This window comes from Marmota monax, unplaced genomic scaffold (genome assembly GCF_021218885.2).
Source record: "Marmota monax isolate L192 unplaced genomic scaffold, Marmota_monax_Labrador192_F-V1.1 WCK01_AAM20220418_F8-fsc00114, whole genome shotgun sequence".
Classification (NCBI taxonomy): Eukaryota; Metazoa; Chordata; class Mammalia; order Rodentia; family Sciuridae; genus Marmota; species Marmota monax.
The window spans coordinates 2,960,985-2,984,487 of record NW_026694943.1 but is presented as its reverse complement, the minus strand read 5'-3'; the positions used below and the strand labels follow the sequence as shown (position 1 = coordinate 2,984,487).

General features: G+C 41.1%; 1 protein-coding gene and 1 long non-coding RNA gene across 2 annotated transcripts in view; one reads left to right on the top strand and one right to left on the bottom strand.

Annotated features, from left to right (window-relative positions):
• The window catches only part of LOC124081177 (uncharacterized), a 54,170-nt gene extending 44,514 nt beyond the window's left edge, over nt 1-9,656 (bottom strand). Inside the window, exon 1 of the long non-coding RNA XR_006847977.2 lies at nt 8,574-9,656. This is a non-coding gene — a long non-coding RNA (uncharacterized LOC124081177). The remainder of the gene's footprint in view (nt 1-8,573) is intronic.
• Nucleotides 9,657-10,214: 558 nt separating this feature from the next.
• Nucleotides 10,215-21,722, top strand: LOC124081212 (UL16-binding protein 1). The gene is made up of 6 exons (XM_046427418.1): nt 10,215-10,308; nt 10,530-10,757; nt 18,353-18,616; nt 18,841-19,104; nt 19,644-19,766; nt 20,488-21,722. Exons 1-6 carry the CDS (start codon nt 10,215-10,217, stop codon nt 20,490-20,492), a joined length of 978 nt encoding a protein of 325 aa, XP_046283374.1. The 3' UTR covers nt 20,493-21,722.
• Nucleotides 21,723-23,503: the final 1,781 nt, after the last annotated feature.

Sequence of the window (23,503 nt, the reverse complement as noted above, 5' to 3'; positions counted from 1 at the left end):
ATTAAGTAACTAAACGGAGACCGTCTTTATTTTCCTCAATAGACAGCTGGCTGCACATAAATCTGACAGTCACTCCATAGATTGCCATACAGAGTTAAAAAGAAAAGTGGTTCAATGCGCTGGTCTGGGAAAATCTTCAAGGTGTGTATTATTTTAAGATACAAGCTGAGAGCAACAGAACATATACGGGCTCATATTTGCTTTGAAAATAAGTATTAACACATAGACACAGCTCTCCTTTTCCTAAGGATGAAGTGTTCCCATAACCTATTCCAAGTTTGTCGGTTTTTAGGGGAAAAAAAATTATTTGAAAAGCCAAAAGTATCAACTCCCGTGATTCCGCAGAGTGCCTACAATCAATCAACCCTATTGTCAGATCACAACAAGAACAGGGTCCCAGCCCAGAAACTTGAAGGAGTCGCTGGCTTTGGTAGCAAACAGCACAGTGTGGAGTGCGCTGGATGTGACTAAGCATCCCCTCCCGGGTTCCCAAGGGCACCACTCCTCACCCACCTCCCCACTGGGTACAGCAACAGCTGCCTGACTGGACGTTACCACTAGACACAAAACTGCTCTGCTTTTTTAAACACGCGCTTAAGAAGAAGGGGGGAAAACCCCAGCAAATCATGATTGGGGGTGAAACTTGCAATACTTGTTTTGGATAAAACAATTTTTACGGAAAAGAAAAGAACAGAGGGAGAAGCCAAGGGAAAGCGGCCTTAGTTGAGTAAATGTAAAGTCTGAAAGTTGACATCAAAGCACTGAAACTATGTGCTGGCACCTATGCCCCGCTGCCTTGACCCTCTGCCTTGCCCTAACCCCTGCCCCTCCCGTGTCGCGCCCCGCACCCCGTGCCCTCATTTACTGATCACTGAGCAAGTCTATTGTCAACTCTTTGGGAAAGCAGGCTTCCTTTGACAGCTATCCACAACCAAGTATATTGTTACAGTTGTGTTTAAATGCTTCCTTCTGTGGAACTACCTTATGAGCTATATAGGTATCTGCTCGATTTTAGGAATTTTCACATGCCCAAGTTGGGCTGACCATTTTTCCTTATGCTCATGTCAACTAGGGTTACAGCTATGGGAATTTCTAAGTTCTTCCCCACCCCCACCCCCTACCCCACCGGTGATGAGAACCAAACCCTGGGCGCTCCCACAAGGAGGCGACTTGCGACCCTGCTCACTCTGCGCTCTCTCTGCTCCATTCACTCGCTTGCTCCCGCCTCCCTTCACAGTCAGAGTTGCTGCATTTGAAGGCGGACGCCTTCAAGAGGGTGCACCTGCTATTAATTTATTTTTGATTCTGTATTTGGTTGGTTTATGATTGTGTCGGTTAAGTCTCACAACAAGCCAGAGTGCTTCTATTTTGGGGAGTGGAGAAGGTGAATTTCAGTTTGTTTCTAAGAAGGCTTTTAAGAGGACCTCCCTGTTCTGGTGACAAGAAAAAAAAAATCTGTATGTGTTCAGTACAGACAGAACCATTAAAGGCCTAAGTGCACAGCACATGAAGAAGACTCAAGATTCTGGAGAGACTGAGGATCTCTAAAATGGCAAAAGATCTATACATTACTTCATTCACATGGATTCAGCTTACTGCTCAGTGTGAGGCAAATTAAAGTTGTGATTGTAAGAATGTCCTGAGAAGTGCTCCCCACATACTTCCTATGATTGAATCAGTGAATGTTGAGCCCACAGATATGTAGGACTGACTATGTGCTCATTTAACAGCTTTGTTATTTGCACTGTAGTTTTTCAGAATATTTTAAATATCTTTTTCGTTAGAAATGACATATGTAAACTATTTAAAGATATAAAATATCAGTGATATGTGCAAATGACAAAGGATAATGGTTTAATTATTGTTATAGGATGCTATTTATTAAGTACTAAGTCAAATCTAAAATGCAAAGATCAAGTTCCAGCAGAGAGCATAGTGAGAAATGGGACCCCGGACCCGCGGGCTGCCAGGTCTCCTGCTCCAATCCTGTCCGTCCCAGCTGAAGCCGCCACAGCCGAGGACGTGGCGCCTTGGGGTGGCTGCCGGGATGGCGCTGCGAGAAGAATGGTGGAGGCCCGCTGGAGCTTGGAGGTCCCAAGCAGAGGGGACGCCCAAAAGCGTGGCCACGGTTTGGCCAGCGGAGCCTCACAGATTAGCGCCCTCCGTGAGCGCCCTGGCCGGCTCCTGGAGACCGCGCCTTGTCCCGCCAACCTGGAGCCCTCCGGGCAGGTGAGCGAAGCCCCCGCTGACAACGACGGGTGGAAGGGTTATGGCCTCGGGCGGCTGGTGTTGGTTCTACCAAGGAGAAATGGTAGAGTCACCTTAGAGTCACCAGCTGCATCTGCCCAGTTGGAACCGGCCGCAACCCTCTGGGAAGATTTCCTGCCCCTTTGTAGAAGGCCCCTGTGTATAATAGGCAAAAGCTGCTCTCCACCTGCCCCGCAAACTTAAAACTTGTGCTATGTCTGGACCTTCTAAATGGGAAGAGGATGCCCGACGTGTGGACGTGTGATAGAGTTAGAAAATAACGTCTCCTAAATGCCCATTTGTTTGAAACAATCAGAAATGCTTTCTGGAAGTGACTTTGAAATGGATTTGTTAGACCACCTCTAGGAGCGACACTTGTCCACGTTTGTTCAGTGGGTTGTTGGACATGGAGAAAACTGACCATGAGAAGGAGGTCCTGTCACACAGGTTTTACCTAAAAGACATTTTTCATATAATAACCGTTGTTTTCTGTGTGCATTTTATTCCTCATTAGTCTATTTATAGTTGAAAATGCTAAGTACTTTTTTTAAAAAAAATATCTAGGTTTTCTAGATGTTCTAAAGTGCCTGATAAATGTTAAAAGTAGAAGTGGTAAAAATACATATTTTGTAAATTTCCTTTTGTTAAATTCTTATGAAATGTTTTTCTTTTTTTTTTTTTTGCGGGGTGGGGGTGGTGGTGGGTGGGAATGCAATAGCCAAACCCCTGTTGAGTAGTACAGAATTGTATACTGCTTCTGGGGAGTACTGTGCTGTCTGCTTACTCTGAGCTAAGAGTTGTACCTATGTCTATGGGTTCTGTTTTACTTTGCTGTGTACATACTATATATAAAAGACAAATGAGTCCTAATCTACATCTAGTCTTTCTAGATGTTAAAGAGGTTGCCAGTGTATGACAAAAGTAGAATTAGTAAACCAGTTTTGTGTTAATATTCTTAGGAAGGATTCTCTTCCACGAAATGGAACAATATAGCTCACCGAGTCAGTAAAAGGCCAGAATGCTCATAGTTTGAAGACATTTTCAAATTAGAACCATTATTACATGTGTGCAGTCCTTATTTGAAACATCTAGTCTTGTCTAGATGTTTAGAAGGGTGCTATATATGTTAAATGTATAGGTAGTAAAATACCACTTTGTAAATATATTTTTGCTAAAATTCATATGAAATTGTCTTTTGGGGAATGGAACTATTAAACCACATCTATGAGCAGCATAGTATTGTCTGTACTTGCTCAGTGGTGTGGAGGAGGTGGGAAGGAAGCAATTGCAAAAGGTAATATGTTAGTGCATTCATACTTGGACATTTTCAGACATCAGTTTTCTGTATCTTCTGTGCATTTTGTTTTGCTATGTATATAGTGTATATAATGGACAAATGAGTCCCAATTTTGCAACATCTACTCTCTGGATGTTACGGAGGTTGCCAGTGTATGACCAAGTAGTTAGTAAAATTAGAACGTTTTGTACATTTTTAGTTGAAATTCATAGAAAAGCTTATCCTCTGTAAATGACTTTTGGATATGAATTTGTTCATCCATCTCTAAGTGTTACATATTCCTGTCCTTGTTCACTGGACTGAAAATAGAAGGAAGTGGGGAGGGAAAGGTTCAAGGATAAAATGATCATATTAGAAGAAAAAAATTTATAAATGCTGTTATATTCAACATGTTTATTTTAGCATATGTTCAAATTATTTATAACCATACTTTTTTTGCTACACGATTCTTGCAGATTCTGTAAGAGATTACAAAGTTCTGCACTTTTATTTTGATTGTATCAGAATTTTGAATTTCCAAGAGTGTTTACATTATGTGTTTCACAACTTTATTGTTTGATGTATGAAGTTTCAAAATTGTTACAAAAAATTAAAAAATAAAGTTAGCCTACTTAAAAAAAAAGAAGAAGATACCTCAGATTATAACCATTGCTACGTGTCCAATTTTATTTACCAGTGCTGTGTGCATAGCGGACAGGTTTCTTATGTGGAATAGCTAGTCCTTCGGTATATTTAGAAGTGCTTGATATATTTAAAAGTAGAAGTAGTAGAACTGAAACTTTTTGAAAATACTTTTTAAAAACTGATGAGAAATACTGTTTGGATTGTTAAACCACCTCTTAACAGAACACTGTCTATACTTGTTCATTGGATTGAGGGAGGCAGGAGGGAAGAAGTTACAGAAAGTGTTTTCTTAGAATGCTAGAAAATTTCAGCTTACCCACTGCCCTGTAACATGCATTTCATTTAACTTTGCTGTACTGTATATATATTGTATATAAATTAAACAAAGGAGTCTTAATTTTATAATATCTAGTCTTTAGATATTAAATGAGGTTGCCAATGTATGAGAAAAATAGAGTTAGTGAACTCACACATTTTGTACACTTTGTGTTCAAATTCATAGAAAGGCAGTCTTCTGAAAAGGACTTTTAGAAGTGAAATTGAAACACATCATATCATGTGACACTCAGGTGTGACACATGTGACAGAGGAGAAAGAAGTGGAAGAAATGAAGGATTCTAGGTCAGAATGATCCTACTTAGAAGACACTTTCAGGTATAACCATTGTCGCGTGTGTGTAGCTTACTCAACACTACTATGTACATAGTGGACAAACTTAAGTCCTTATTTGAAACATCTAGTCTTTCTAGATGTTTAGAAGTGCACAAAGTATGTTAAAAGTAAAGGTAGTAAATAAAACATTTTGTAGATACCTTTTTGTTAAAATTCATGAGGAAATAACCGCCTTTTGGAATGATCAAAACACTTCTCTGAGCAGTGCATAATATATCTGTGCTGGTTCAGGGAGGAAGAAGGAAAAGAAAATATAAAGGGTTTTATATTTTCTGTGAAGCAAAATTAACCATTGCCTCTTTATATTTGCAAGTTTTGTTTCACTATTCTGTGCAAATAGTGTATATAAAGGACAAATGAGTCCTAATTTACATCTAGTCTATCTAGATGTTAAAGAGGTTGCCAGTGTATGACATAAGTAGAGTTAGTAAGTAACACATTGAGTACATGTTGTGTTAAATTCATAGGAAAGACTCTTCTTAAAACCGCTTAGGAAGTAAATTGTTAAAGTCATCTCTAAGCATTACAGATGCATATATCTGACCCATGGGGTGATAAAACTAAAAGGAGAAGGGTTCTAGGCCAGAATGTTACTGTTTGGGAGACACTTTCAAATTCTAGCCTTTAAAAAAGGGGAGGAGTTTTGCTTTCAAGTGTAGTCTTAGTTAAGTAACTGTTGCAATTTATTCAGTGCTACAGTATGTATAGTTGGCAACTTAAGTCCTTGTTGGAAACATCTAGTGTTTCTAGATGTTTAAAAGTGCACAACACATGGTAAAAGTAGAGAGCTAAGTAATGCCCTTTAAGTAGGTTTTGTTACTACATAGGAATGGTTGCCATTTAGAGGAATGGAATTGCTGAACATGATGTCTTGGAGGGTAGGGGGAAGGTTCACTGGGTGGGGGGTGGGGGAAGAAGAAAATATGCATAGAGAAGCAATCTGTGCCCCTTAGATTAGTTCAGACTGTCTAGCCATTTTATATGTGCATTTTAGTTAATCTTGCTGGGTATTAAAGGATAAGTCCTAATGCCCAAAGTTTGTTAGAAGTAGCAAAATTATCCCTATATAAATATACTTTTGTTAGTTCTTAGGAAGAACTGTCTTCTGGGAATGACCCTTGTTAATCCACCTCTTGGGGCTAGGAATAGTCCTGAATTTAGTCATTGGAATGGTGAAGGGACAAAAGGAAGGGTGAGGGGAAGTGCTCTTTGTTGGTGTCGCCATATCTGGAAGATCTGTATGTGCATTTTTGGTAAGTTGTGTTTATTTTGCACAAAGTTCATATTTCAACTCACAATATCTAGGCTTTCTAGCTGTCCTGAGGTGACAGTGAATCCTAAAAAGTAGTGCTAGTGAATTAGCCAATTTGTAAATATATTTTTGTTATAATTGATACAAGAGATGCATCTTGGACATAGAATTGCTTTATCTCTGGGCATTGTGTATCAGGACTTGTTCATGAGGCTGGCAGCAGAGGGACACAGGGAAACACACGGGAAAAGATGGGAGCAAGTGCTCAAAGATTTACATTTTGATGTGAGCCATGGGTGTGTGTGCATCTTCTGACTGTACTATAAGAATACTTTAATTCAAAGGGAACATGCATTCTGCTAATATTTGAATAGTAGAAATTTGGTAATAAAACAAGCTTGGTTTATTCTGTTGCTGTCTCATTTTAAATTGAGCATCAAGGGAATGAATTATTTTAGTTGTAATTGCCAAAATGTCTATCTAGAGGCCTGTTGCCATTTCTGTCTTCAGTGAATTTTTGTCCTCAAGAAAGGATAACACATTGAGTTAGTGTCGTGTATTCTTGGTTTTCAAAAAAAAATACTCATCAAAAAAAGGATATCAAAATACTTGGTTATCAAAAAAAAAGTAGCTTTGGGATTTTAAATTTGTGAATACTCATGATGTGTGGAAAAGCATGACACCATGATCTCAATCACACAAAATGGGATATTGCGCATATACAACCTATAGCAACACGTCCAACTAAGCTGCTTCTGACTGGTTGACTTTGTTCTTTGCTTGTGTTTTTATTTTTCCTGTAATGCAGAATTAACTTTTAAAAAATAAAAATTATTTTAAAAACCTGTAAAAATAAATGAAATGCAAAGATCAAGATTTTTCAATTTAATATTTTCTGTTTTTAAAGTTTTTTGCATTGGTACTACCAATAGATATTCTAAATGTAAAATTTAATTTCTTATTTGTTACTTTTAGTCTTTTTGAAAGTTTACAGTGTGTGAGGAACCAGAGCAAAATTTCATTATCTTTAAACCACAATGCTGGCTAATAGGCAAAGATGTAGGAAATACAGTAATCAAAGATTTACAAATTCCCACAACCACCTAGAAATGATTTTAGGAAAAGCATTTTACTATAAGCTCATAGATAGGGACTCTTGAAAAAGAAGAATTAGTACCAGTTACTTTCTTGCCTTTCACCCTTTGGTCACACTTGGTCAGTGAGAGAAGCAAGACAAGTCAATCTACATAATTGAAACTGTCTGCTTGTGCATTGCAGCTCAGATTTTCTGTTTCTTTTTGGGTTTTGTGCTGGGGATCAAACCTGTGCCCTGGCTCTGTTAGTCAGCTTTCCATCTTTCCATCACTGAGACAAAATATTAAGACAATTAATATATAAGGCTCCCAGTTTGGGAGATTTCATTGCACCCCTGTGTAATCCCCTCCAACACCTCACTCCCAACACACACACACACACACACACACACACACACACACACACACATGTCTTAGAGTTTCCACCAAGTCCCAATACTGCTAAACTAGGGCCAAGTCTTTAACCCAGGGGCTTTGGGGGTTAATTATAGATCCAAACAATAGTACTGGTACATGCTAGGCCAGTGCTGGGCCACTGAGCTTTATTCCCAGTCCTCAGGTCAACTGGAAATAGTCTCAATTCTGAATCAAATAAGATTTTGATTACATATGATAATCAAAATTTGTTTTTTTAACTTTTTGATGTATGTTTTAATTCATTATGAAAATTTAATTATTTACCAAATGAATATAACATTTATCAGACATAAAGGAAAACGAAGATGAATAACCACTGCATATGATATTGACCTTAAATATATAGAATATTTTTCTCTATAGAAATTTCTCTAGCACAGGTAACTAGGAGTATAATTGAAGATGTAAGGTATGTGCATTTCCCCTTTATTGAAAAAATCTAAATTGTTTTCCAAGGTCCATTAATTAGTGGCATTTGCCTCTGTATTTTATGAGTCTGTGTTGTTCCAGCACAGACTTTGTCAGTACTTAATACTGTCCAGTTTTTGCCAATCTAGTGGGTCTCAATGTTTTCTCCTTGTGGTTTTAATTTGTCTTGCCCAGATTACTAAGATAAAATGTATTTTAATAGAAAAAAAAGACCCAAAGAAAATTAAGTGACTTGTCAAGATGATATGCATTAGTTTTACCACCTAGATCTTCTGCTACTCATAACAAAAAAATCTACAGTTTACTTCCTGGAATCATGAGCCAGGCACTACACTTACACTACTGCATCCATTATTTTAATCGAGCTGCACAACAATACTTCAAAGTAGACTTGTTCTTCCACGTATTTGAGAAATAGGGAAACAAATATCTGGGAGCAAGGTTCAGGAAATATGGATACCCACATCACATACAAACATTAATTTGTCATATCTATGAGTGCACTTATGAAGAAGTAGGGGAAGATATTAAACCTCCCCACCTCCAAGAGACCATGACCAGCAGCCAAGTAGACTCAGAAGAGGTGACAAACCCACAGCCTCTGGCTCCCTTCCCAGATGGCCCCGAAAAACAAGTAAGAAGAAGCAGAGCAATAGAGTCCTGTCACATGAGGACAAAGGAATATTATTTCTAAAGTATTGAAGAAAAGAATTTTATATCTAGTCAAATTCTCACTTAAAATGTGAAGGAGTTGCTATTTGTTTTATATTCAATAATGACAAATTACCCCAAACCTAGCTGCTTAAATCAACCCATTTATTATCTTACAGTCTACAGGTCAGAAATCTGAGTTGGTTCAATGGATGTCTCCACTTTGGATTTCACAAGGTCAAATCAAAATGTTGAACAGCTAAACTCTTACATATATAGTATTCTAATTAAAACAATAACAACAACAGTAGGGAGATTAGTCGAGTAGAGCAAGTGGATCAGGAGGAAGTTCCTGGCTGCCAAACTCAAAGCAGATCCCATATGGAGATGGAATCAGCTTCAGAGTTGGCTGAAAGAGTGTGAGTTGGAGATTGGACTTTCAGAAATAGAAGTCATGACATTTTGACTGAGGGGTGTTGCATTCCTGTTTTTAAACACTTTCCTGCATCAGTTTCCACTTCTGTCAGTTAGTGCTCTCTGGTGGAATGAAGGTGAAGGAAGAGATTATGCAAGTGCCCTGCACTTAGACAAGCCTATCCCTCACCAGGGCTTTCCTAACTCAGTAGTTACTTTCCCCTTCTTTGATGCCACAGACCTGAGGCCCAGGCCATGGGATGGGGCCCTGTGTCTGAACCTCTGAATGACAGAATAAGAGATCTCAGACCAGGGGCCACTCATCAAGAAGCCAGAGTCCTCTTAGATTAGTTTTCCCTTCTCTGATGCCACAGGCCTGATACCCAGGCCATGAGATGGGGCCCTGTGTGTAGTTCCTGTGTCTGAACCTGTGAATGGCTGTGTAAGAGATCTCAGATCAGGGGCCACTCATCAAGAAGCTGAAGTCTCCTCAGGCTCAGGTGATCAGTTCACTAATTCCCACTCAGGGCTGAAGTGTGTATTTGAAGTTATTTAAATGGGGCTTACCTGGTGGTTGGATGGATGTTCAGATGATTGGATCCTGAGGAGATAACAATGAATGTGACCACAGGAAACTTTAAGACATTAATCCTCATCAAGTGCTTCTGCACTTGCCTGTGTTCCCACCTCCCTGGAGGCTGAAGCAGGAGGCCTGGATGATTTAGCGACCTGCTATCCAAAAGAAAAATTTCCAAAGGAGCAGAAGATGTAGCTCCGTGGAAGAGCACCCCTGGACTCAATCTTCAGTACCTCAAAAGAAAAGGATGATAGAGGGGCTGGGGTTGTAGTTCAGCTGTGGAGTGCTAGCCCAGCACTTGGAAGGCCCTGGGTTCGATCCTCAGCACCATATAAAAATAAGTAAGTAAAATAAAGGTATTAGGAAAAAAAAAAAAAAAGATTCTTTCTGTCTCATGCAGGCGGTAGAGCTGCTGGGCACTTCCTGTCTGACTGTGGGAGCTTTTCCTAAAGGAGAAGTTGCTTTCACTTTTGCTTTCAGAGAGTTTTTCCCGAAGGTTTTAGGCTCCAGAGGCACAAAATCTACTCAAAACTATCCTTGATGGCAGGCTACCCAACAACTGCCTTCAACCACATTGATTTCAGACGGTCCGAAATTCTTTGGTCTTTTCAGAATGGAAGGGATGAGACCCAAGGTGGGAATGCAGATGGTTAAACACCTGGGCCCAAGAAGTCCCCGGAGGAGGCAGGGAAGACGCTGAGGCTGGTGTCTCCAACTTGATCCTTTGCTTTGGGTCCACCTTATCCAGGTAACAGCCTGGGCCTCACAGCGAGTGCGGCAGGGAGGGCGGAAGCCGGTGGCAAGGAGGGGGGGGGGACGAGCTGGGGATTCGTCCTGCCCCGCCCCGTCGCATAGATCCTGGCGGCGTCCAGCACCGGCAGCAGGTGTCTCCGCCCGGGACAGCAGAGGGAAAGGAGGGCGCCCGGCGCGGGAGGGGAGGGGCCTCAGGCTTTAAGTCTTGGCGCCCGGAGGCGGGTCTCCAGGGCCCAGAGCTCCAGGCCATGGAGGGTGCGGTCCGCGCGGCGCTCGTTCTCTGCGTCCTCGCTCAGTTCCTGCCCAACTTTCTTCTGGCGTCGCGGGCAGGTGAGTTGCATATCGAACTTCCTCAGTCCCCAGACTTTCCCTGCGGGCTCTGTCCCGCCGGTCCACGTCCCCGCGGCAGGTTCTGGACTCTGCGCCTGTGGTGGGAGCCGCGGGAGCTGGAGGATGCGCGGGAGCGAGGTGACAGGGGAGGAGGAGTGACAGCGCCGGCGTCTCTTCCGCCCTCAGAAGTGGGGGCGGAGCCTCTCTCTCCGTGGGCCCTGGATCCCCCTGGGAAAGAGCCACTGTGAAAGGCTGTGCGTTTTCCCGCTGCGGGTGGCATTTCTGCACTCCAGGGGCTGCATTGTGCGTTTCCAGAGAGGAATTGCCCTGAAGGAGGCCCCTTTGCCCAGCACAGATGTCTCTATCACAGGTCGTCCTGAGTCATAGTGGCAGGTCCAGTCCCTTCCAAGTTCATGTGATAATGTACTTTTTAGAATTTTCCTATTCAAGGAAAAGAAGGCGGCGGGGGGTGGGAGACAGGTGTCTCATGAAAATCAAAGGGAGATCAGTAGAGAAGAGGAAAGAGACCAGGGGAGGGAGGAGAGGAGAGAAAGGAAACACTGGGGAATTATATTGGCCAAATTCTGTTGCTGTATTGTGCGTGTACGAAAATGCCACCCGTAATGACAACTATAATGCACCGACAAAAATATGGAATTAATTAAAATTATAAATATCAAAAAATAATTTTCTTACATTTGAAATATCCTGATTTCAATCACTAGGCAAATAGTTAACAAAAGTATGATAAATCCTTCTACTAGAGAATTATTCAGTTGTTATCAAGAATGTACATCTGAAATGCGTCTGTATTTTTGATAAAGAAAAAGGGCCAAGTGCAAAAAAATTTTTTTTCTTTGTTTTTTTTTTCTTTTTTAATTGGTGTATTATAATTCCACACAATAGGAACAGGGATGGAGTTCAGTGGTAGGGCTGCATGCACCTGACCTTGTGTTCAAGGAATACCGTAGAAGAAGGATAGACAGAATTAATATTGTTAAGATGGCCATTTAATCAAAAGGGATCTACAGATTTGATGCAATCCCCATTGAAATGTGGATGACAACCTTCACAAAACTACAGGGGGGAAAAAGCAGTCATAAAATTCATCTGGAAGTATAAAGGAACCAGAATAGCCAAAACAATCAGAAATCTTGAAACTGCTAGAGGAAAACAGAGGGTCAACACTCCAGCACATAGGTGCAGGCACCAACTTCCTTCAGAAGACACCCAATGTACAGGAAATAAGACCAAGAATGAATAAGTGTGATGCCATCAATAAAAGCTTCTGCACAACAAGGACAACAATTAAGAACATGAAGAGAGAGCCGACGTGATGGGAGCAAACCTTTGCCAGCTGTTCCTCTGACGAGACTATTATCCAGAATATATAAAGAAGTCAAAAGAAATTATCACCAAAAATAAGTAAATAAATAACCCAATCAACAAATGGGCCAAAGAACAGACATTTCTCAAAGGAAACACAAATGGCCAACAAATATATGAAAAATGTTTAACATTATTAGCAATCAAGAAAGTGCAAAATAAAAGTGCATTGAGACTTTATCTCACCTCAGTTAGAATAATAATCACCAAAATTACAAATGTCAACAATTTCTGATGAGGATGTGGGGGAAGGTACTTTCATCCATTGTTCATGGGACTGCAAATTGGTATAACCACTTTGGAAAGATATATGGCGATTCCTCAAAAGACTAGGAATGGAACTGACCCAGCTATTCCACTACTTGGTATTTATCCAAAAGTGCTGAGAGCCATAGCCAAGTAGGAATGAGGCATGGCAGTTTCCTTATCAGCCTACCCAATGTTGCTTAGAGGGAGGACTCTCCATTGTGGAAATGGGCTTGCCTTGGACCCAGGTCATTTGCAGTGACATTGCATGAATGTTTGAGAGTTTTGGTTTGAAAGGTGACCCTGCTCAGGGATTAGGGTGGCTCCGGGTTTAGGGTGGATCCGGGTTTAGGGTAGATCCTGCTGGGAATAGGGCATATCCTGCTGCCTCAGGCGCCCGCTCCTTGAGTTCCCCTGGAGTTCTCGCAGAGTTCTGAGAGTATTTGGTACGCAGAGCCCGGTGGAGGGGGTGTATTTTCCCCAGAACATGCATGTGGAGTGCTGGTGAGAGTTCGGGAATAAAGAGTTGCTGTTTGAATCTACAAGGCTTTTGTGGTGGCTCGGTTATTTTGTGCCCAGCCAGACTGCGGCACAAAAGAACCCAAAACAAGGTACTATGATGATATGTGCATACCAGTGTTTATAGCAGTGCAATTCATAATAATTAAGTTGTGGAACCAATCTAGGTGCTCATCAACATTGAGTGGATAAAGAAAATGTGCTCTATTTACACAATGGAGTTTAATTGGGGCATAAAGAAGAATGAAATTACATCATTTGCTGCTAAATGGATGGAACTGGAGAACATTAGGCTAAGTGAAATAAGACAGACTGAGAAAGTCAAAGGTTGATTATTTTCTGCCTAGAAAATAGCTAAAAAAGAAATAGAATTTAAAAATAAAGGAAGGATCTCATGAAAATAGAGGGAAATAGAAAACAATAGAGTAAAGGAAGGGGCTGGAGAGGGAGGAATGAAGGGAGAGTATTGGTAAGTACTGGGCAACAAAATCTACCAGATTGGACTATGTGTATGTTTGAATATGATGTACATCTCACTACTATGTAAAATTATAATGAATTGCAAATACTTCACAAATATTTGTTTATTTTCTCTTTTTTAATTGCTGCCTTATAATTATACACAGTAGGACTGGGAGCAAGCTGGGTGGTAGAGTGCTTGCCCAGCATTTTCAAAGCCCTGGGTTTGAGCCCCAGCATGGCTAAAAAAATTAAATAAAATTTAAAAATAATAGTGAAATTCATTATGACATATTCATTGAACGTGCATATGTATAACATAATTTGAACAATTTCATTTCCTAGTACCTCTCCTTTCCTTCCTTCCTCCTACCCCTTGATCCTATTTATCTACCCTACTAGTGGTCTCCCTTCTATTTTCATATTTTCCCCCCTTGGCCTCCACATATGAGAAAAAATATATGACCCTTAACTTTCTGAGTCTGGTTTATTTCACTTAACGTGATCCTTTCCAGCTTCATCCATTTTTCTGCAAACAATATAATTTTGTTCTTCTTTAGGGCTGAATAAAACTCCATTGTGTGAATATACATTTACTTTACCTATTTGTCGACAGACAACTAGGCTGGGTCTATAACTTGGTTATGGTCAATTGTGCAGCTATAAACATGGCTATACCTTTATCTATATAGTATGCTGACTTCAATTGTTTTGGATAAATATCAAATAGTAGGATAACTGGATCATATGGTAGTTTCATTCCTAATTTCCCAAATATCTTATTTTTAAAAGTAATTGTACAATTAACCCAATCGATAAGAGGGCAAATAAACTAAACATATTTCTCTAAAGAAGTACAGATGGGCAACAAATACATGAAAAACTACACTAAAATTTAATCTCCAACTACAATGGCAAGTATCAAGGCTACAAATTACAATTAAAGCCAGTAAGGATATGCAGGGACAGGAGAGGGGGAAACATGCAAAATTTGTAGAAATGTAGGTCAAGTGTTGGGGTGTGGCTCAATGGTAAAGCACTTGCCTAGCATGTGTGAGGCACTGGGTTCGAGTCTCAGCACCACATATAAATTAATGAAATAAAGGTCCATCAACAACTAAAAAATTTTTAAAAAAATAAGAAGAAAAAAGAAAGAAATGTAGGTCAATATGGCTGCTTATGTGCTACAAGAACAGAATTGAGTGATTGTAACAAAGACTATAAAGCCTAAAATATATTACAGAAAATTCCAGGGCCCAGGCTGGGAATAACAGGAGAGGATAGAGTTGACCCACGTGCGTCCTTCAAGGTTTTATGTTGGCACAAATCTCCATATTTTCTCTAGGATGAGATCTTACTTTAAAAGCAGTGTCTGGGGAATGGGAGAGACAGTGTCAGAAGATTGTACTTGGCTTTCCCTACTAGGGTAGCTCCAACGCCAACCAGTGACTCACTAAGCCCATGATTGTTCATTTCTATTACAAATTCAGGGAATTTGAAATGACTCCTATTTCAGCAGGAAGTAGGATAGGTCAATTCATTCCTGGCCCCATATGTACCTTTATCAATACCACGGGGCCCTGGTGATGCTTCAGATGCCTGGATATGAGGTCAGCGCACACCATCTCCAGGATGAATGTCTGCATGTTTTCTCTTTCTCTGTGCACAGAGACCCACATGAATGGGGGATGGCTCTGTGGCATAATCTGAAAGGGGACACTGAACTGACTCTGAGATTGAAGGGTCTCTCCTGATAGGATCCTGGTCTCTCCTCCTAGGAATGAGTTCATGCTCTGAGACATGACCGAGGTCTGGAAACTGAGCAAACAACCAGACTTTTGGTGGGTGTCAGCTTTCAGCCTTCTAAACATCCATCCTTGGATTTTGCTTTACTTCTTGAAATCAGGCAGAATCTGAGTTGCCTGCCCAACCCCAGGCTTAGCTCCCTGAGGATCAGGCCCCTTTCTGACTGTATGCATCATGGCACACATTTTCCTTCTACCTTTTCATGGCCTCTATTTGGGGTCTATCAGTATTTTTCTTCCCCTTTACTTTTAGAATCCCAGTTCTGAACTGTAACTTCCACCATAGACCCCAGCCTTTAGCAATCATCATCAGTGACCTTCTAGACAGTGCTGGTGCCCTTGTGAGCAGACTTGTTTTATGTTATTAACTGATACATAAAAAACATCACAATTACACATATTAAGGGGTGCCATGTGAAGTTTTGATACATGTGTACATTATATACTGTTCAAAGCAGTTTGAACATATATCTCTGCAAATTTCAAAATCCTTTCTTTTTTATTTTTATTGGAGCATTATAGTTATTCATGATAGCTGGATCATCCCAACACAACCACACATGCATGGAATCTGACCCACTCCATTCCAGTACCTGTTCTTCTTCCCCTTCCATTGAACTTCCCCTCACTCATTATTTAGCCATCCTTGATTGAAGCTGTCCACACACACATAAAGGGGAAGTTCTCTATGGTATATTTACATATGCACATAACATCATTTTGTTAAATTCATTCTGCATTTCCTACCTTGTCTGTCCTTCCCCCTCCCTATCTCCTTCTACTCCACTGATCTTCCCTGTATCGTTATGATATCTGATTGTCCCAAACACCTCTTTCCCTTATTTCTCTGTAGCTTCCAAATATAATGGAAAACAAATATTTGACCCTTGAGTCTGGCTTATTTCACTTAGCAGGATGTTTTCCACTTTCATGCATTTACTGGAAAATACTATGATTTCGTTATTCTTTATGGCTGGGTAAAACTTCATTGTGTCTATATACCACATTTTCTTGATTCATTCATCTCTTGATGGGTATCTGGACTGATTTCATAATTTGGCTATTGTAAATTGTGCTGCTATAAACATTAAAGTGGTTGTGTCACTACAGTATGCTGATTTTAGTTCTTTTAAATAAAGATGAAGGAGTGGGATAGCTGAGTTGTATGGAGGTTCTATTTCTAGTTTTTGGAGGAATCTCTGTACTGCTCTTTGGAGAGGTTGTACTAATCTGCAGTCCCAACAACAATGTGTGAGTGTATCTTTCTCTCCACATCCTCACTAGTATTTGTTATTATTATCTGTATTTTTGATAATTGCCCTTCTGAGTGGAATGAGATGAAATCTTGGTGTAATTTTGCATTTCTCCAATGTAATTCTCTGATACTAGAAATATTGAACATTTTATTCAAATATTTTTTGGCATTTGTGTTTCTTTTTGTGAGAAATATCTGTTTAGTTCTTTTGCCCATTTACAGATTGAGTTATTTGAGTTTGGGGTGATAAGTTTTTTGAGGTGTTTATATATTCTGGATGTTAATCTTCTGTCAAAGAAACTGTGGCAAAGAATTTCTTTCATTGTGCAGACTTTTTGTTTATGCTCCTGTGTCCCTTGCTGTGTAGATGCTTTTTAATTGATGGCATCCTACTTACTTGATTAATTTCTCTGTGTGTTGTCAGGTTTTGATATCATGGCAATACTGATCTTATCAAATGTAGTTAGAATAATTTCTTTGTCTTCTATTTTTGGGAATAAATTAAGGAAAACTAGAAACTGTTCTTCTTTAAATATTTGGCAGAATTTAGCAATAAAGCTCTCTTGTATTGGGATTTTCTTTGCTGGAAGGCTATTACTACTGATTCAATCTTGTTATGTCTTATTGGTCTGCTCAGTTTTTTGTTTTTTTTTAATTCTTCATGATTCAACTTGGGTAAGGTATATATGTGTAAGTGATCTGGAATTTGTTTATTTATTCTAGGTTCCAAATTTTTGCAAATAATAGCAAACATGAATATCTTTGTTCCTAATAATCTCAAATGACCCTTTGTATTTCTATGGAGTCAATGTCTCCCTTTTCTTGTCTGAATTTGAGTCTTCTCTCTCCTTTGCCTACTTAGTCCAGATAAGGGTTTATCACTTCTGTTTAGTTCTTGGAAGAAGCAGCTCCTTATTTCATTAATTGTTTGTGCTGACTTTTCATGTCTAATTCATTTATTTGTGCTCTGCTCTGATCTTATTATTTCTTCCTTTCTACTAATTTTGGTTCTGGATTAGCGTACCAGATATTTTCTTTTTTATTGGGTACCAGGGATTGAATTCAGGGGCACTCGACCACTGAGCCACATACCCAGCTCTATTTTGAATTTTATTTAGAGTCAGGGACTCACTGAGTTGCTTAGTTCCTCACAGTTACTGAGGCTGGCTTTAATCTTGCAATTCTCCTGACTTAGCCTCCCTAAACCACTGGGATTATGGGTGTGCACCACCATGTCTGGCTCAGGTACCAGACACTTTCAAATACACTTGATAAACAAGAATCTGCCAGGCTTTCTTATAAAGCACAGTGGACTAGGCATTTTTCTGGCTATTGTATGACATGCAACATGGCATATACCCTTTTATGATCCTCAAAGTGTGTACTTTTGATTTCTTCCTCTACTACTTTTCTTTGAACTTACAGATTTCCCATTTTACTCAGGGTAGGATATCACTTTCCAACCTAAAAGAACGCAATTCCCTGAGGCACTAGTGCCATCTCCTAACACTCAAGCTAAAAGCTATGAACCATAATTATGAACTCTCCGTCATGCAGCTGTGATCCCATCCTCACTGCCCCACCATGACCCAGCATGCGCACTCCCTTCTCCTGCTTCTGATCATCCTCTGCCAGGCAGGCCTTCCCCTCACAGCAGGCCTGGCACCGCCATTGCAAGGTGATGTGCTGCTGGGTGTAGGCATTGTTCAAAGGGCAGAGGGGAAGTGGGCCATGTCCTGGGACATGAGGTTGCTGTCCCCTCCTCCTCAAAGAAGGGGAACATGCCCACCTGAAACAGGTAGAGCAGAGAGCTTGGGAAGGGTCATTCTTGCTCTGCCAGCTCAGCCCTTCAGAGGGATGGGGAGAGGGTGCCTAAAGGATCCTTTCTCACCAGCCCAACCCTTATTCGCCCTTTTCCCTCACAGGCACTCACTCTCTCTGCTATGACTTCACCATCAATCCTAAGGCAGCACCTGGACAGCAATGGTGTACAGTCCAAGCCCAGGTGGACCAGAAGAATTTTCTCTCCTATGACTGTGGCCTGGACAAGGTCAAATCCTTGAGTGCCCTGGGAGGGAAAGTGAGCGCCACAATCACTTGGGAAGAGCAAAACACCATGCTGAGAGAAATGGGGGATATGCTAAAACAGAAACTGGCTGACATTAAAGCAGAAAATGGCATGGGCAGGGGTAAGTGAGGATGGTCCAGGGACATGAGAGACCTGATATTGGGTTGAGGGAAATTGATTGTGTGCATGTTTTTTAAAAAATTAGATGTTGGTCCCTCCATAAAGCCCAGACAGGGCTGGACTGGCAGACAGAACACAGCCAGATTAGGAAACCGGGGAAGTTGGTATTGTGTGGGACAAAAGATTTGTTAAGAAAAGAGGCTGATTTCTCTCTGATGGGGGCAGGTCTGCACACCCTGGAGGGCAGGATGTGTTGTCAGCATAAATCCGACAGCTCCTGGCAGTTTGGCTTCAATGGACGAATGTGGCTCCACTTTGACTCAGACAACAGAAGGTGGAGAGAGATGCATTCTGGGTCCAACTGGATGAAAGAAATGTGGGAAAATGACAAGGAGGTGACAGAATTCTTACACAGGTCCTCAATAGGTGACTGTAGAACCTGGCTTCAGAAGTTCTTGGTGCAATGGAAGCCAGAGCTGGAGCCAACAGGTAACTGGCAGGCGGGGGAGGAAGTGGGAGCTGCCTTCACATGAGATGCTGCTGTGTGTGTGTGTGTGTGTGTGTGTGTGAGAGAGAGAGAGAGAGAGAGAGAGAGAGACACCTAGGTTAACAATCAAAGGTATAGTCTTCCCATCTTTTTCCTTCTCACCTCCTAATGCCTCTTCCTAAATGCACATGCTTTGGTCTGGCATTTGCTCATCTCTTTTTGGAAATTCTTATCAATCATTTCACATGACAGTTCCTGAGACTCTTCTCCACCATCATCCTCATGGGTCACCTCGTATTCTGCCACCAGGAAGGATGAGTTGTATGTCACCCAGGCTTCTCCCTTTATCTATATGAGCTCCTTAAGGACATGGCCCTTCTCCTGTCTCCCTCCTCCTCATGACCTGTCACAGTAGCTGCCACATCACAGAGGTCTAGGAACTATGTGCCTGCCTGAGTGACGTGGGGCAGCAGGAGCTGAGCAGGCATCTCCACAGATTTTGCTCTGAACAAGGGCTAACGCTCTTGTGTTTCCACTTCAGGACCTTCAAGTGCCATCATAGACAGAGTCTTCCAGGAGTCCGCAGCCAGCACACTTGTTCCCTTGGCCCTGCTCTGGATCCTCACCTGCTTCATCCACCTAGGCCTCCAGATCTTCCTGACAGGTGCTGTGGGCAGAATGGAGAGAGAGACATGGGGCAGCTGTGTGAGCAATGAGGACAGGAAAGTGAACTCCCAAGGTCCCAGTCTGCACTCTGACTGGTCCTTCTCATTCTGAGATGAGACGGAAGAATCAGGCCTCCCTCCTCTCACTGGTAGCAATAGCTTGGCCTTGCTCAGCCCTGAGTTCTGAGAAATTCTCCCTGTCAGGGCAGAGACTAGAGGGGCTGAGCAGCTGCTGGAGTCTGATGCTCCAGCTGACTTAACCAGAGTGGAGGGAGTAGGCAGGGCCAGTCACTTTGAGAGCTGTGCTGCTCCCAGGTAAGGAGAGGCTGAGGGAGAAGGGGGAAGAAAGATATTGTCTGCAACCAAGGCCCAGGAACCAGGTTCCAGGCTCCTTTCTTTGTTCAGGACTCTCTTCACCCCCAGGTCCTATGGCCCCTCCTATCTGGAGGAGGAGCAGGCTCCCAGTCAGGGAGCAGATCCAGTCATTGCAGCTGCAGTCCTGAGACACCAAGGCCTACAGCAGGGCTGGGGCTGACTCTGGCCTGTGAGAAAGAAGGGAGGAGGGTGGTAGAGGCTGCAGGACCCTTGGGTCATAGAGGAGGGAAACATGACCCAAGGTGAGCATGGCTATGAATTGGGGAGTGACTGATGAGGGGTCATGCAGAAGAACTGAAGTAGGATTTCTTCAGAGAGTTGAAATAACGTGTTTCTTTTCTGAAGGTTAAAGATGCTCCCAAGAAGCTTCTGGAAATGTGATTCAGTGAAATGACAATCCTTACTGATCTTCTGCCAATCTACTTCCTGCTCTTCCTCCTTAGAGCAAACAAAGACTGAACTGCAAATCCAGAGGCCTCCAGCATGTCAGTCAGACTTAGTCACTCAGCCTAGAGCTCCTCTGCTTTTTCAGATCTAGTGAGGATTTAAAAGGTGTATCTGTATGTCACTTGTAGGTACACCATGAGCCCATACCCTACTTCTACAAGAGGTGGACTGTTCTAATTGCTGCTTTCACTCTCCCATCCATCATAGCAGCCACCCGCATCTTTCCTTTGCCACCCATTGGCCCCTACCACCCCAAGATCTGATGACCCCCATGAAGATCCATTAACTTCAATTTCAACTTTGAGCTCTTTGTTCTGTTTTGTGACAGTCCAATCCTGCACTTTTTCTTAACCATTTCCTGTGCTAACCTCAGTAATCATACACTGAGCCTCTGACTGCTAGAACAAGAAACCTCAACAAAAAGTTTTAATCTTAGTTGTGTTATCAACTACTTCTCTGTACCTTGAGCTGATGTTTATTATAGTTTGGATCTGGAATGTTCCACAAAGATCCATGTGTTGACTACGGTGCTATTGAGAGGTGAGGAAAACTTCAGGAGTAGAGTTGTTGAGTCCTGTTTTGAAAGGTTCTTTATGTCCCAGGCACCTTCCTGCCTCCACATCTCCCTCCCCCTTTTCCTCTATTTAAACTATAAATTATTTTTTATTGCTACAATAAGTTAAACCATCTCTTCTCCAAAGCTCCTGCTGCTGTGATATTCTGCCTTACCTCAGAGCCAAAAGCAATATAGTCAACCAAACTTGGACTAAAACTTCTGAAACACTGAGCCAGAAATCAATTTTTCTTCCTTTAGTTTACTGTCTTCAAATGTTTTTCCACAGTTCGTGCTGGGGATGTGGCTCAAGCGGTAGCGCGCTCGCCTGGCATGCGTGCGGCCCGGGTTCGATCCTCAGCACCACACACAAAGATGTTGTGACCACTGAAAACTAAAAAATAAATGTTAAAATTCTCTCTCTCTCTTTTAAAAAAATGTTTTTCCACAGTGATGAAAAGACAATACAACATTGATGGTGCAATATTGTCTGTAAAATACAATGACAGACATCATTTATAACTTCAGGAATTCTTTGTATGTTTTGTTTTAGTTAAATAAACATGTCAACAAATTTAAATGAGTTTGGAATTCTTATATAATCAAGGTGGTGGTTGATTTTATGTGTCAACCCACTGCCTGAGGTCTACCCTGATAGCTAGTAAAACATTGTTTCTGGGCTGGGTGCAGTGGTGTATGCCTGTAATTTCACCTGCTCAGGAGGCTGGGACTGGAGGATCACAAGTTCAAAGCCAGCCTCCGCAATGGTGAGACAATTAGCAACTCAGTGAGACCCTCTCTAAATAAAACACAAAATAGGGCTGGGGATGTGGCTCAGGGGTTGAGCACCCCTGAATTCAATCCCTAGTACAAAAAAAAAAAAAAAAAACCCATAACAACATTTCAAGGTCTTTCTCTGAGGGTGTTTCTTGCAAAGATTTACTTTTAAATCAGTAAGTAGGCTCTGCAAAGAAGTTTTTATCCCTTGTGTGAGTAGGCATCATCCAATCTTTTCAGGGCCCCAACAAAACAAAAGGTTAGAAGAAGGACAAATTCCTCTGTTTGATCTGAGGTGTCCATCTTCCCTCGTCTGGGATATTACAGGCCATCATTGTTTCTCAGGCTCAATGACTCAGTCTGGCCTTAAACCAACAACCCTCAGCCCCAGGTCCTTAGTTCAAACCGAATTATACCTTTGATTTCCTGATTCTCCAGCCTCAGACAAACACTGGACTCTCTTGGCTCCATAACCAATAAGCCAATTTTTACAATAAGTCACTTGGTTGTTTTTCCCTGGAGAACCCTGAACAATAAAAATTAATGGAGAGTGACTGATATTTTGTGCTTCCTTCATATTGTAGAGTAACTAAAACCCATGATTTTGCCAAATTTGTTTTTGTAAGTAGAATTTAAGGATTACTCTTAAACTAACAGGTAGTCTAGATGGCAATCACAAACATTTTGCTGGCTCAAAACAAATCATCTTGTGCTTAAGGAATAAAATATTTTTCTGTTTTTTCCCCAGTGCTCTTCACCCTTGATAGTGTTTTTTTTTTTTTTTCTTGTTGTTGCTGTTATTCCTCAACCTGACCTCACCTTTAATTAGAAGTAAGTTGTATGCATGTGGGTATGGGTGTGCATAGTGGAGAGAACATTTAAAACAATTCTATTTATTTTATTTTTCCCCCAGTATAAATAATAAAAAAAACCCTTATATTCAAACAAAAATAAGAAATACATTGCACTGCAGAGCACTCTTTACTTGAAATGTTGTTTTATTTATTCAAGGATAGGATTAATATCCAAAGTATAAGAAGAATTTCTACCAAAGTTACTTCTTCTGACATATGGGCATATGCTATGAGCAATTCACAGCATATAATCCTGCCCCAAGATTCTACAATCTGAAATAACCAGGAGCACAGATTAAAAGCACAATGGGCAATTATTACAACCATCAAATTGACAGCCACTTAAATATACCTGTACCAAGTGGTGAATAGGAAAAGGATTAACATAGCTATCATATTTGTTGGTCAGAGCACAAATTGAATCAATCCTTTGATATGTAACTTGATAATAATCTGTACAGTTAACAATGTGCTCATGCAACTTCACAACAATCCTGGCATTATTTCTGAGCTTTTGAATGTGTTCATATAGCATTTAGATATATAGTTGTTTATTGTAGTGTGGTAGTGTAGCCAGAAAGAGTTCTGGTTATTTCATTTTTCCTAGGTTGTGGTTACCAAGGTAATAGGCCTTACGTCTCTGTAGAGGATGTTGGGACTAACATTAAAAGTATAATTTTGCACTTGTGTTCCAAGTTTTTACTCATTGCAACACACCTCCTCTTCATTC